This window comes from Lepidochelys kempii, chromosome 14 (assembly GCF_965140285.1).
Source record: "Lepidochelys kempii isolate rLepKem1 chromosome 14, rLepKem1.hap1, whole genome shotgun sequence".
Lineage (NCBI taxonomy): Eukaryota > Metazoa > Chordata > Testudines > Cheloniidae > Lepidochelys > Lepidochelys kempii.
This window is the reverse complement of record NC_136393.1, coordinates 5,721,344-5,736,498: the sequence shown is the minus strand read 5'-3', so window position 1 is coordinate 5,736,498 and position 15,155 is coordinate 5,721,344. Positions and strand designations below refer to the sequence as shown.

The 15,155-nt window shown below is 41.1% G+C and overlaps 1 protein-coding gene across 2 annotated transcripts in view; it reads left to right on the top strand.

Moving 5' to 3' along the window:
* Positions 1-13,283, top strand: part of KCNJ16 (potassium inwardly rectifying channel subfamily J member 16) — a 48,644-nt gene extending 35,361 nt beyond the window's left edge. Inside the window, exons 3-4 of one of the 2 annotated variants that reach the window (XM_073310720.2) lie at positions 8,810-8,947; positions 10,352-13,283. In XM_073310720.2, the coding sequence (XP_073166821.1) occupies positions 10,473-11,702 (1,230 nt within the window). In that variant the 5' untranslated portion in view covers positions 8,810-8,947; positions 10,352-10,472 and the 3' untranslated portion in view covers positions 11,703-13,283. The remainder of the gene's footprint in view (positions 1-8,809; positions 8,948-10,351) is intronic. The other variant, XM_073310719.2, reaches the window with a different exon arrangement.
* Positions 13,284-15,155: the final 1,872 nt, after the last annotated feature.

Sequence of the window (15,155 nt, the reverse complement as noted above, 5' to 3'; positions counted from 1 at the left end):
GAGAGAAGATACTAAGACTTACCAGGGGGAAGAGGGTGGATAGAGGGGGCAGCTGGCTCCAGGCTGGGAAGGATGTCCTGCAGGTTCCTACTTACTTCTGAGCCCATCTTTGGGTCCTGCCCTTGCCTCCAAGTTTACATGTAGGGGCACAGCCCACACAATATTTCCACTATAGGAGTGTCAGCCCCACCCCCATTTCCCATGTTCCATGGCCCCTGTGGTCTACAGCTGGAATTAATATGGATCCTATTTTCTTGATATTACTAAATTGCATTAAACTCCCATCCTGGGAGTTGTTCACTCCAGAGCTCATACCACATACTCTTTTGGCTGTCATCCCTGTTCCTTTAAGAATGTGGCACCCTTCTGGAGGTTGTGTGCATAAATGGGCCATCTATGCTGAAGTTGCAGAGTAAAGAGGTTGGGATGGACCATAGAAGCATCATTTGTCTTGCAGAAAAAGGATTAGATAATGTGATAGAGATTAGATCATATTAACATGGTAATATCATTTTTCTTCTGTGTGTCAGCTGATAAGCACTCTAGGTAGGCATTTTTCTAACATATACAACATTGCACAGTTGGCTAGTTGAAATAGAAGAGTATTAACGTTCCTCTACAAGATGAAGGATTCCAGACTAGATAAAGCATGGGTCTGGTCCGACATTGGGGGGCCCTGCATTTTCTGTATTACGCACTTTTAAAAACCCGATCCTCAGCTGGTGTAAATTGACATGATGTCGTTGAAATCAAAGGAGCCAAGGCAATTTATACCAGCTGGGCATGTGGCCCATGATGTTCAGGAAAAATATCCCTACTCACTTGCTTTTTTTTTTTAATCACAGTGTATTTCTATTGTGTTTATAATGTTTTTATGATGAATCACTGTGCTGTACTTGTAAACAGCTTTGTGAGGGGAAGGCGGGATGTTTTATCAGGCCTGTCCCAAGCGAACTCAGTGGCAGCAGGCCCATAATAATGATTAAATAATTCTTTATGAAGAACAATATTAATACCAATAGTGCCCTGTTAAAACCTACTGGATGTGAATGGTTTTAGGTTTCATGTCACATATTTGAAAGAAATAATCCACACCTGCATGTCCTGTAACATACAAATAGGTCACCATATTCACCAGTGGATCGGCCGTGTAAAACATCTAATTTCTGAGAGGATTATTGTTCTCCTGTAAGTCCAAAGCAGGGGGGGAAAATGACCCATCAACGCAAAAGATGAAGGGAGCAATTTCTCGGTTGCTGAATAACTGAACAAATGCCATTCTGAAGAAACCCCTACTATCCTCTGAAGTGCCAGAGTGCCAGTATTTTCATAGCTCGAATTCTTGAGTCAGTAGAAACTGTTAGAGCTGCAATCTGACATGATAATGACATTTTTTTTCCAGCAACCTCAGACAATACCCTTTGCATTGCCTTCTCGTCTTTAATTTGGTAGTTCTCTTTCTAGGGTTGTATTCCAAGCAACTGTCATTTCATCCATGTGGACCAGGTAGGATGAGACAAAAGAATACATCAAGCAAGTATTATGTGATATGATCCCTCAGGAACTCTGCAGCATGACTGCTGAGGAAGATGGGCGATCACAAATTTGTGCCAGATTTTTCCCTCTGAATTGGATTTCTTAATCAAAGTATTTAATGCCAAATGATCCAAGAGGACTATCCGAAGGGAGACACTTCACACAAGCTTTATTGTGAGCCATGCGTCCATAATCACTCTACGTCTGTGCTACAAACTCTCAGTGTTAGTTCATGATCCTTCCATGCTTGCCTTCCTCCAATACATCATTTAGTCTGTACCTATTATTGGTACCACCTGTCTCCTCCTCCAGTCGGGCAATCCCATCTTCTCTTATGCTCTTGATCCTCTATAGTGAGGCAGTCTCCTCACCTCTTACTCCTCTCTTGAACTGATCTTACCCAACCTATTAACTGCATCCACTACCATGATACCTGAGCACCTAGTGTCGGACCCAAAACCTGTTTGAAACAATCAGTCTTTCCATTGACTTCAGTGGATTTTGCATCAGACCTCTAGTGAACTAGGATTACCAAAGGCGCTGGTTAGTCAGCTGGCAGGATTCATATAGCCACAAGAGATCCCATTCAATCACAACTAGCCAACACTTCCTCCTCTCCAGCTTTTTATATATATTGCGTGTGTGTGTGTGTGTGTGCGCAATAGAGCATGTAGCAATCAAACTCCCCACACCATGCTGCAGTCACTAACCTATCATCATGAAGACTACTCTGAAATATTTCTCCACCTTTCGTACTCTACAGACGAGCTTAAATAAAGGGCAGAATTGGAAAGACAGGGCAGCATGGGGCATGGTCACTTGCTAGGATTATCTGACTACCTCTGACTAAATCAATTCCCTACCACTGGAGGATCTCAGGCACTGGTACACCCTCAGTCCCTCCTGTCCTCTGCCTGTGGATCGTACTAGTTTAGTCTCCTGAGGGCTGCGATACTTTGGTCTAATTCTGATTGTTGGATTTGACGTGTAGCTGGTGGGTGGTGTTTGACCTCCTGTAAGTCACAGGCCACCAGACGCAATGATATGGTGGTTTCTTCTGGTCTTAAACTCAACGACTTTGCAAAAGCGGCTCTGAACACTTGCATCGCAGCCTTGTCATTATTATTTATTATTTGAATATTTGGTGGATGCTAGCACTGTGCTTGGTACAGTCTGATGTGTAAAGGGATGTACGTTTTCTGCCTCAGGGAGCTGTAAATATACTGTAACAAATCAATGTAATGGGAAATGTAATACCTTGATACTCGAGGTCTGGCTTTAGACTATACAATCACATTACAAAACCAGTCCTTCCGAGCCCCCAAATCTACATACTATTAAAAAATAGTCAGTTTTTGAGAGCAGAGATGGCAGCAGTGAAACACTGCAAATAAAGGGATTGAGGGTGTAGGCTCTGTTAACTGAAAGTGGCCAGCATTATCTAATCTGATTCTATCATTGTTCCTGACCTTCCATTTACCTTGTTGAGTATATTATTATATTACATCATGTCCTATTTAGAGCTGCAACAAACTGTTCTACTGTCCTTTGCCAGCACGAGCTGATGGAAAAGTTCCTCGAAGTTTGGGGAGGATTGTTCTATGCCTCCTTAGGCTGACCCCTACATGTAACCCCTGAGACTCCTTGTGTGGAGAAATCTGGAGAGACAACCAAACCTAAGCTTATCAACCATCAGAGCTGCTGAAATTAACCTTCACTGTGCTCATAATGGAGATCAGCATGTCAGAGAGAAGGAGGAAGAACATGAGAGAGGAGGCAATTAGGCTCAGCATTCACGCTTATATTTAACTGCTTCTCACCTAAAATGCATTAAGAGCCTGGGCCTGCTTCCACTAAAGTCAGTGAGAGGTTTGCACTGACCTCCACACGAATGAGATCAGACAAGCATCTCTTCTGTTGCGTGTGCTCATGCTTATTGTGTTCAGCAAACCTCTAGGGATACACCATGTGCCAAGCACACCATCTTTAAAGTGCTGGTGCTCTAGTGGTCTGGCAGGACCCAGGGACCCTTCCGGTGATTTAAAGGGCATTCTGATACTTGCGTCCCAACACCAGAACTTTGAATGCTATCTCTGGCTGCTACTGCACAGAAGCTGGTGAGATCAAGCCCTAACTGTCTGGGTTCTTATATGCCCCCTTTAAAGGCACTTAAAAACAGAAAGTGGGAATCCCTGAAATAACAACATTTTAGGTTCTCTGCCTCCCCAAATTTGCCAAGAGACTGAGATTAGTAGGGAGCCCTAAAATCATCAGTTTCAAGTTGCATGTGCTTTCCATTTCTCACGGTATTTCAATATTTCCACAGCTTGATCCTGGCTAAAGCCAGCCAGTGCATAGGGCTAAAATAACATTAAAATATTTCTTTTACCCCAGATCTGGGAGTTGGTCTTAGTTTTGGACAAAGCTCTGGATCATTTCTTTAACTCTGAACCTGGTCACCTATCTTAGTAAGTTACCAAGTGAAATCAACTTCCAAGCCTCTTTTGTCAACCCTCAATGGCCAAATGCCTTCTCTCTCTCTCTCTCTCTCTCTCTGTCTCTCTTTTAAACAAGATCTGTTTTACTTAGATGAATTAAATGTCAATGTATTTGTTGCTGTGAGTTGTTCCAGTGCCGATTACAGTACCATTGCATGACTTTAAAGTCTGTGCAACTGTCTGGTGCTACATGCTATTTATGTCTGCCTTTTAAAATGTTTAATAAACACTTTTATATTGATATTTTAAGTCTTCTGTCTCTCACTGCGGTTTGGAATGGGTAGTCCAAGAAGGATATTTTTTTTTCTTCTGCCCGTCTCAGATCTCAGCCCTTACAGAGCTTCTTTTTATTTCTTTGTTTGGATTTTTTTTTAAAAGAACAGTCTTTAAATATGTAAAATGATGTAGGGAAAAGGCATCACTTATGGGAAGCTACTACTAGAACTGAAACAAATATCTGAAGAAATATCTGTGCAGGACAATACTGTTGCCAGTTGGCATATTGCAGCCTTAGCACCCTGGATTGATTCAAACATGCAAGCTGTGATTCAAACATTCAAACTGAAGAGAACAAAACGAGGACACAGAATTCATATGAAAGAGAAACGAGAGTCATTTGATTTGAAAAACTTCACTCCGTTGACTTCAGAGGAATTACTCTGCATTTAAACCTCTGACTATGTCTCATTGCGATGGTCCAGATGCTGCTCTTCCTGATATCAGTATTAAAACACACATTGACTTAATCGATGGGCGGAGGGACAGATCAGTGGTTTGAGCATCGGCCTGCTAAACCCAGGGTTGTGAGTTCAATCCTTCATTTAGGGATCTGAGGCAAACATTGGGGACTGGTCCTGCTTTGAGCAGGGGGTTGGACTAGATGACCCCCTGAGGTCCCTTCCAACTCTGATGTTCTATGTTGCAGGACCAGCTGTTTAGGCCCTGATCCAGCAAAGAACCTAATCTCATGAGTAGTTTCACTGAAATCAGTGCAAGTACTCACATGCTTAAAGTTAATCACATGCTTAACTGGATAGGTGCCTTAATGCAGATCACTGATTTGAGGATTCCATCACTGGCTGGGACTTGAGCCATGGTGAGGAACTTTGGCTACAAAAGGAATCGTGCTAGAGAAGAAGGTATAATGAGACTTGAGTCAGGAGTGGGTAAGACATTATTTGAAACTGGGACTAGTGAAGACTCTTTCTGTCTGTAGAGGAGGAGAGGGACAGGTTGGGTAAGAACAGGTATCCTAGGACCAAAAAAGGACTGCTTTGGCAGTCATGGAAAAATAGGGTGAGGGATTAGTGAGATAGTAGCCTACTAGAGCATATGGATGGGTGAAAACTTTCAGACAACCAAGAGATAAACTCAGTACCTTCCTGTGCTGGGAGAAGTAAATGTTCCCTTTGCAGAAGAATAATCAAGGAAAAGGCCTCATTTGAGATTCTTCAACCTATAATAGATTTTTTTTTGTTTTGTTTTGTTTTTTAAAAAGAGGAACTAGAGTATGAATCAGTTCCAAACCAGTTCTAAATATTTCAGCTCTTCACATTTCTTGTCTCTGAACTGAAAGTCATCCAGGGTTACACAACAATGTACAAAACTGGAAAACTTTCAGCTCCCCCTCCAACATGTGGTGGGAAAGTGTGACGCGATTGCTAAGCCAACGCTAAAGTGAGATTCACTGAATGCATCAGGGGTTAGAGGGAGAGTACACAATTTCATTTGCAGGTTTCAGATTGTTTTCCTTTTGATTTAATCTGATTCTCAGAATAGCATTATTTTGGAACAAAGATTTTCACACTGTTTTGCTTAATATTTTACAACCAGACTGTTGACTGACGTATCATTGAACAAAAATTCACCTCTATTAGTTTACATAATGACGGGGAAACTAGCTTCATCATGGGTGTAACAGCAACTAATAGGGTATTAGGTGAAGGTGCTACAGTACGCTTGATTTAAAGTGACACTGTCACACTCAATAAGCTCAAAATTACGTGATTTAGTTGGAACGCATGTTTACTGTGAGTGTCCAAAGACTTCAGCTGGATGCTCAGTGCTCCAAAGCTATTGCTTCTCTGACCAAGTTGACAAAATTCAAATCAGAGTTCAGGTCTTGGGAGATGGCCAAAGAGCGTTCAGACACGATGAGAACCCCTCAATACCTTCATCCAACATTGAACCAAATTGGAGCTATTTTGAGATTTGAAAAAAATGTATACATTTTTTCCCTTTGTCTGCTTTTTTTATACGGCTCTTCAGACTTGGGTTCCACTCACGAGAAGAGGTGAAAATAATGATATATACAAGTTTGCATGACTCACATCCTTGTCTGAGAGTCAGAAGACCCGAGTCTATGCTTGACTCTGCCACTGACCTCTTTGTGACCTTGGAGAAGTTATTTCACCTCTATGCATTACTCCCCCTTCTGCCTTTTGTCTGTCTGGTTAATTTTGGGGGTAGATTTTCAAATGCACCAGTGTGAGGTAGGTGCTCAGCTCCAATCATTATAGCTCTTTTGGACAGGGGCTGTCTCTCAAAGTTGGATCCTGATCTTGGTTCAAATAATTAAGAAGAGAGTTCTGATCTCTGGCCTGATTTCTAGACCTCTGGGGTTCATATAGAAGCTTTGGATCAACCTCTGAAGCTAGGGATGTTTACCCTCACGGAATCTATCCCTTCTGAAATTTGCCCATTGCTATGCACCTTCCTACCCAGCTCAGCCTTACTGCTCCATTTCTAGCAGCAACCAGTTTTCTTTCTTTCTTTCTTTCTTTCTTTCTTTCTTTCTTTCTTTCTTTCTTTCTTTCTTTCTTTCTTTCTTTCTTTCTTTCTTTCTTTCTTTCTTTCTTTCTTTCTTTCTTTCAGATACAATAACAAGAAGTAAATCTACTCAGCAAGAGTCTTGTAAATTTCAACACACTTCCTGCGCTGATGAAGAGAGCAAAATGGTTGGAGAGGAGAGAGGAGGAGGGGAAAGAAAAAAGAGGCTTATGATGTTCATGCTCATGGCCAGGAACAAAAAAAGAGTTAGTGTGTTAGCACAAAAATGTTCCTTGGCAATATCTGAGATTCATTTGCAGCAACTGATCCATGAGCTTTAGTGAGAGGAGCATGTCTCAGAATCAATTCTTTTTCTGTTAATCTTTACTAGATGGCAAAACCTTTAGTCCAGTTCATAGAATTTCATGTGTCTTTTCAGACAAGGTTTCATCCATTCCTTTTAGGAGGACAATTTTACGGGATCATAAAATGTAGGTCTGAAAGGGAGCTCAGTAGGTCATCTCGTCCATCCCTTCATGCTGAGGCAAAGAGCAAAATAGACGCACTTAAAAGATTTTGGAGCAGAAGTCCCATTGTAGGTAAATGGGATGTATGCGCCTAAGTCCCTTAGCTTCTTTTGAAAAATCTCTCCATTAAAAGGCAAATAATAATAGTCCTCACATTATTCTACAAAAGGAATAATGACACAATGGATTTAGACCAGAACTTGAAGCCAATAATATCTGAGTTCAGAGTCTAGCTCGATCTTTGATTTGTTATTGGAAAGTCATGTGACTTCTCTGTATCTCAATTTCCCCATTGATAAAAGGGGATTAAAATACTGACCCATCTATTTTAGGGTATTGGAGGATGGGCTTTAATACTTTGAAGATACATTCAATATCATCGGTCAATATAAAATATTTACTACATGAAATTTACTCATAGGTCAACCTTAACATGTTCAGATTTTTTTCATATTATTGGCTTGGTTTTTCTTTAATCACAAATCTAAGATACAGGGCAAGATATTTTAAAATACCTAAATGAATTAGGAGCCAAAATTGCAGACTTTCAATGGAATTTGGGCTGCTAAATCACATAGCTGCTTTTGAAAATTGTTACCTACAGTTTTGTTGCATGTCTTCACGATAATGACAAAAATACTTACATACTAATATTCATGAATGTATAGATAATACTATTTGTAACACAGTAGTATGTAGAGGCCTGAACTGAAATCAAAGTCCCATTGTGTTAAGCATTGTACAAGCATATGTTCAAATACTGTTCCTGGCATCTCACACGTTACTGTAAAATGAAAGCTCTCCAGGGGTTTATGTGCAGTAGAATGTGCTTGAGAAGAAACCGGTTGCCAGCACCATTAGAATTTAAGATGGTTCCAATGGAATGCCATTTTTCAAACATGATGATTTTCTGTTGGAAGCAGTAGAGAGCAGAGTCAACTCAGTAGCCCTTGATTTATGAACTGTTTTCTTGCTCTCAGAATCCCATGATGTTTGTGGTTTCTTAAGGAACTATTGTTTGAACCAGTCAACAAGAACAACAATTATAACCCTAAGCATGTTTTTTCATTTGAAATCATATTGGTCTTTGATCAGATTTTGCCTCAATTTCACACCTCACATCATGGAGTATTTTCAAATAATAAAACTGTTCCCAACTTTTGTTCGTTGTTCAACGGCAACTTATTAAATGGTAGGTCAAGAGTCTGCAATGGACGACACTACAGTGCATATTTAAAGCCACAAGTAAAAGCAAATCATACAAATGTTTCCAAAGACTGTGTTCCAAGGAGTATTTTTGGAAACATTCATGTTGTGTTTTTTAATGAAGGCCACATTCTGAGGCTACGACACCATATGTCACATTCATTTTTGTACCAAAAGGGAAAAAATAAAAAAGAAAAAGAAAGAAAAGGAAAGTATGTTTGGCTTTTAAGTGTTTTTGGAATAGTGTCTAAGCATGCCTATCATTCTCTTCAGATGTAAGAAGAATTTTTGGCCTGTTAATTTAGCTCATCCAATATTCCTCTCTATGGGACAGCTTCTCCAGTATCTTGAATCTTGCGTGGTCATTTACGCCCATGCAAAATGACTACAGAGTTGGTGGAAAATACCCAGGTTGGTTGACCAATGTTTTATTTCCTTCCATGGGAAAGTTTCACTTTTCATTGGAAAACCTAAAGCTAAAAATGTTCAGCTAAAAACTTAAAAAAACAGAGGGTGGGGGAGAAGGAACACTGGTTTTTGGTTGAAAAATCTGATTTTTTTGAGGAGAGCAAGCACTTTCAACAAAGAATGTTGTTCAGTTGAAAACTCAGTTTTCTGTCAAAAAAGTTATGCTTGAAAATTTTCAGCCAGCCCTACAATCAACTCTGATTTGTTGGTGTTTCAAACCCACTAGGCATGGGTATACATAACCATGAAATGTGCCAGGCATTGGTTAGTCAGTACCTCAGTCTCTCTTTTATTACATGTTGCAATGTGACATGATTATAGGCCCCTATTCACCTCTGACTCAAACCAGTTTTATACCAGTCAAACCCCACTAATGTCAATGGAGTTACCCCTGATTTACAGCAATGTGAGAGGAGAATCTGGTCCACTGATGTCATGTATATGATGTCATCTGCTTAGCCCTAGGTAGAAAAGAGGTTTAGCCCCTTCTAGCAATATAACTAGCAGAACTTTGCAAAACTGTGGAAGAAAAACTTCAGCAAGCTAGCATAGTCCTTCTGGAGCTTGGTGGGCCATCAAGAGCTTAGAAGACTGTGCATGTGTGAAATACTCTCCCATGTTGGTATGATACTGGGAATGATGATTCAGGTCTAAGTTCTTTTTTCAGTTATACAGTTATAAATCCAAAGTATGTCTATTGACTTCAGCTGAGTTTCTCGGAATTTGCAGCCATGTCACTGAGAGCAGAAGTTGGCCCTCGGAACCAAATTTTGAAATGTAGGTGCTTACGTTCATTTTCAATGGACTGTTTCAGTTGACACTTAACACTTCAGTAAGGTATCAGTGTGCCTGTGAGCTCCCCTGAGTGCCTCAGTCTGTAATTGGGCAACCAGATTTGGGTTTCTAAGCTTGGCAACTGGGTGCATCATTTCAAGAATCTCTCTATTCTAGTTCATTCATTCCAGCTCTTTCTTCAAAAGGTCCATCTGCAGGTGCTTGTCATTCCTATTAAGGCTTCATGGTAATCCAGCCTGACCAAATGCTACTTGTGAGAAACATTAGAAATATAATATATAAAATAGAAAAAAGAAATCTTCTTTGTTGTCCATTTTGATGGGATAAAAAATCTTTTAAAAGTTCAGGAAATTGCCAGAAAGTTTTATTTTCCAAGTACAGTCCCAAATTAATGATGTTTTCTGAGGTGAGAGGCATAATCAATACTTAATATTTGTACAACTTAATAGGAGTTACTGAAACCATAGAGGTAATGTGCATAGTTTAGGTGTCACAGAAAGTCCAGCATAGGAAATCAAAAGTAAACTTTCTTCTCTTCTTTTTCTTTTGTAGATTTCAAATGAGGAGAGAGAATAATTAGCCACTGGAACCACGGACGTGTCCAGCGACCTGGGGCCACTGAGCCGACACAAGACAGATGACTGAGCACTGTGATCACTAGAGGCTTGTAAACATGCAAGGAAATAAGCTCAGCTACCAAAACTCTGCCCAAGAATGCACCACAATGGGGGCAAAAAAAATGCGGAAGAGATTTCTCCACAAGGATGGCAGCTGCAATGTGTATTTCAAACACATCTTTGGAGAATGGGAGAGCTACGTGGCTGATATATTCACCACACTAGTGGACATCAAATGGCGCCATATGTTTGTGATATTCTCTTTATCTTACATTCTTTCTTGGCTGTTCTTCGGCTTGGTCTTTTGGCTTATAGCAATCCAACATGGAGATTTAGTACATGATGAAGAAATGACCCCTTGTGTTGATAAGGTGCATAGCTTCACAGGAGCATTCTTATTCTCACTTGAAACCCAGACAACCATAGGCTATGGCTTTCGTTGCGTCACTGAAGAGTGCTCTGTAGCGATCCTCATGGTGGTCCTACAGTCAGTATTAAGCTGTATTATTGACACATTCATTATTGGAGCTGCCTTGGCTAAAATGGCCACAGCTCGAAAGAGAGCTCAGACCATCCGCTTCAGCTACTATGCCACTGTAAGCCTAAGAGATGATAAACTCTGCCTCATGTGGCGCATTGGTGATTTCCGGCCAAACCACATGGTTGAAGGCACAGTAAGAGCTCAGCTTCTGCGCTACATGGAAGATAAGGAAGGGAGAATGACAATGGAATACAAGGACTTGAAGTTACTAAATTACCAGGTCATACTTGTTACACCAGTGACCATCGTTCATGAAATTGACCATGACAGCCCTTTATACGGTCTAGATCGGAAAGCTTTGGCCAAAGACAGTTTTGAAATCTTGGTTACATTTGTCTACACTGGGGATTCAACTGGAACTTCACACCAGTCTAGAAGTTCATACGTCCCCCGAGAAATCCTTTGGGGACACAGGTTCAACAATGTCTTGCAGGTGAGGAAAAAATACTACAACGTGGATTGCCTACAGTTTGAGGAAACCACGGAAATTTATGCTCCCTATTGCAGTGCAAAGCTTCTGGATAGGAAGGAACATGAATGGAACAGAACTAAGAAAACATTGGACAGAGGAACAAGTACATCAACACTGGAGGTCAGAGATACATCATTTAAGGCAGTTGCCCTCATCAGCAGTTCTGAAGATCCAGAAGATCTAATGAAAGCTGTCAAACAAGATTCTAGAGAACTTCCTCATCAGAAAGATCCGTTGACCTTAAATAAAATCTTAGCAAAGTCCAAGATCTAGCTATTCATTGCCATTAAAATTACTGCCCCAACTGTTCCCTAAGCAGCCTGTAAAATATAACCACTGTTGAACTCCATACACAAAAGTATTTACATAATAAATCTAATTCTAAGTGTATTAGAGAATGAAAACAATATAATGTATCCTGTAGGTAGATTTTTCAAAGCTACTTAATTTATTTGGATGGCCAATTCCCAAATTAATGGGATCTGGGTATCCATCATCTCACTGTGGCTTTGAAAATCCCAAACAATTTCTCCATTCAAAACCTGAACATATATTGTATTTTGAATCTCAAAATTGTAGATGAAATTTTTTTGCAAAGATTCTTTTTGAAAATGTTTGGGAAATTTGGTTGTTTTGAAATCAGCATATACAGTGGTAGAATCTTTTGAAAATTCATGTTTTTGAAGACAAAATCCATAATATGGTAATGAGAACAGATCTATAATATGGTCACAGTGATGAACTCTGACAAGATTCTTTGCAACGCTCAGGAAGTGAAACCCAGGAGCTGTAACATAAAACAATATTGTTGCCTTGCTTTTGTTATTTGTTCTCCCTTTATCTGATCACTTTGGTATTCTGGATTCTATTCTGAACCCTTAATACAGATTCCCTTGTTAATCCGGTTTTCACAGCAGTCCACCTGTAATCTCCTCTGCATTATCTACAGTGTACGTCTGTTACAATTAATACAGTTCCTTGCATGGAACACTTTTCCAACAAGAAAAGGTGTCTCTGGAAACAGAACTATTGAATTGATGATGATGGGCGATTACTTGTTACCGGGTATGATCATCTTCCATGGGAGTTATGGGTCCTCAGGTGGCTAATAAGGCCAATCCTTGAACCACAAGTTCTATTACGATGAGGGCAGATGTTTTCAGGCTCAGCAGGAGGCTGTGGATCATGACCAACTGGCTGTTGACTGGAAGCCAGTCTCTCCTTCCTCCTGCACCTCTTATCCTCTTCAGCTTGTTGGCGAGGAAGTTCAAAATGCAGGGGAACATCACGTAGGACTTCACTCCATTTTAAGCGATCCTGGACAAGTGTCTCCCAAGTGTCAATGTCAATATTACACTTTTTTAGGTTGTCCTTCAGCAAGTCCTTATAACGCTTCAGTTGTCCACCCACATTACGCTACCCCTCTTTTAGCTGAGGGAACAGGACCTGTTTTGGGAGGCGATGGTCTGGCATACGGACAACATGACCAGTCCAGCGAAATTGCTGATGGATTATCATTGCCTCGATACTGGAGGTCTTTGCCTCTTCCAGAACACTAATATTGGTGTGCCTGTCTTCCCATTTGATCTTCAGAATCTTACAAAGAGAGTGTTGATGGTGCCTCTCAAGGACTTGCAAGTGGTGTCTATAGGTTGTCCAAGTTTCGACTCCATACAACAGTGTTGGGAGAATAACGGCTTGATAAACAAGAAGCTTGGTGAACTATTGAACTATGCACTTTGCAAATGCATTAAACCCATTTGGGGATTTTTCATTCTCTATCACCAATTGCTGGTCTGGCAAACACCTAAATGAGTAGATTTACTCATGTAATAAAGCAACATGTGTGAGTAAGTGTTTGTGGAAGAGGGTTTTATACTTAGGGTTTCATTATATACAAGTTCACAATAAGCAGGTTGCCCTTTTCTGTAAATGTCTACTGCTAATCAAATCCAGAGTACAGTCATATGCTTCCTGCTGTAGATACAGATATAGATGTGTGTGTGTGTACAAGAATGTATGTTCTGAGGCATAAGCCAACTGATGTGGGTTAGGAAGAAACTTCTTCTGTGGGCAGGTTAATTCATAACAGTCCGCTACAGCAATTCTTACAGATTTATCTGAAGCATCTGAGGCTAGCCATTCTTGGATACAGCATGGAAATGCATGCGTTGGCTTTTCATTAATGAAGACACAGGAATAAAGAAATGCATTAAGGGAGAGTGTATGCTTCTGCCACATACAACCCATGATGGCATATCCTCTCTGGATCAGAGCGTTTGCAGCTTCCATGTCTTGTGCACTGAAGATGTCATGGAAAGATTGTCAGGGCGCAAGGGGGTACAGCTGTAGGATGAGAATTTAAAAACAAAAGTGAAGTCCTCAACATTATAAATACATTCCAGGGACGCCTCTTATCAAGAAGGCACAGAACAACCCATCCACAACCCTGTGCTATAGGTGACTTCCACTAGGTATCCCCCTCATCTAAAGTGACCATCCAAGGTTAACATCTGACCTTTATTTGATCCTGGGCTGTTAGCCAAAGAAGCATATCGAGCCCCACTTTCCTTGGTGTTGAGGGCCCTTTTATAGTGGAACTTGTGTGGTTCCACTGTGTAAGCTAGGGGACTAGCTAAAGGTGTGAATGGGGCACAGAACCACGGTCTAGCATGGAGTCCCATTTCACACAAACTTCCCCTATGATGTCATGCAGTGGGCAGGGCATGGCTGGCTCCTGGTTGAATCTTCCATCCTCCCTCCCATAACGGGACTTTGCAAACTCCTGCAGTGGCTGCTTCTGTCTGAATGGCACCACAGCCTGGTGGTGGGTGAGAAAGACGGCTTTTCGCTTCCCACTGGCTCTGGGTATCATCCCCATGCCACACTGGGAACTAGATGGAGAATTTGCCCCTGAAAAGCATGCAGTTTTTTCTCACTCACATCATCAGCAGAAAAATGGGCATAGGGTCTGCACCAAAACCCATTGAAGTTAATGGGAATCTTTTCACCCACTGATCACGGGCCCACAAAGAGCGAGGTGGTGCCTTTCAGCTATGGCCCGGCGATGGGGGCAGGTGGAATTATTTGCTCAGCGGGAACTCCCCAAGGCAATACGCCCCGACTTTTGCAGAGTTCTAGAGAAAGGATTGGGGTGGTGGGGAATGTAGCTGCTATGCAGCCGTTTACAAGGTTGCAGCACATGCTGCTTGTACAGAGGCAGATCTGAAGATTAGGGCAAAAGGGCAAAGGCCTGTATGTAGCTCATCCCTTTGCCGCCCACCGTGGAGAGACTAGGAGAGACTGGCTGCACCAGCAGACTGGGCTCTGAACTGAACAGCCAGTTTGTCTCTTCCCTTTATCCAGGTAATTTTATTTATTTTATTGCAGCAGAACATGTGTGATACTGTGAATTGTTGACTAGAAAGTAAAAATCTCCTTGCAGTGATCTCATTTGCACAGGCTGCATCTCAGTTATTTTCTCCACAAGCTCAGAACTATTGTTCTGAAGTCAAGGATAGTTTATGATACAGGGAATATAATAAGAGCTTATTATTAAAAAAAAACAAAAACATTTTTCCAGATCCGCCCACCACCATTCATTCAGCCAGTTGCCATTTCCTTCCCCATTATCATATATCATTTAGCGCATGTGAAGTCAGTTTTCAGATGGGGAACATAATGTATAATCCCGTTGTTTACTTCTCATTTCTAAACACTGCGCAG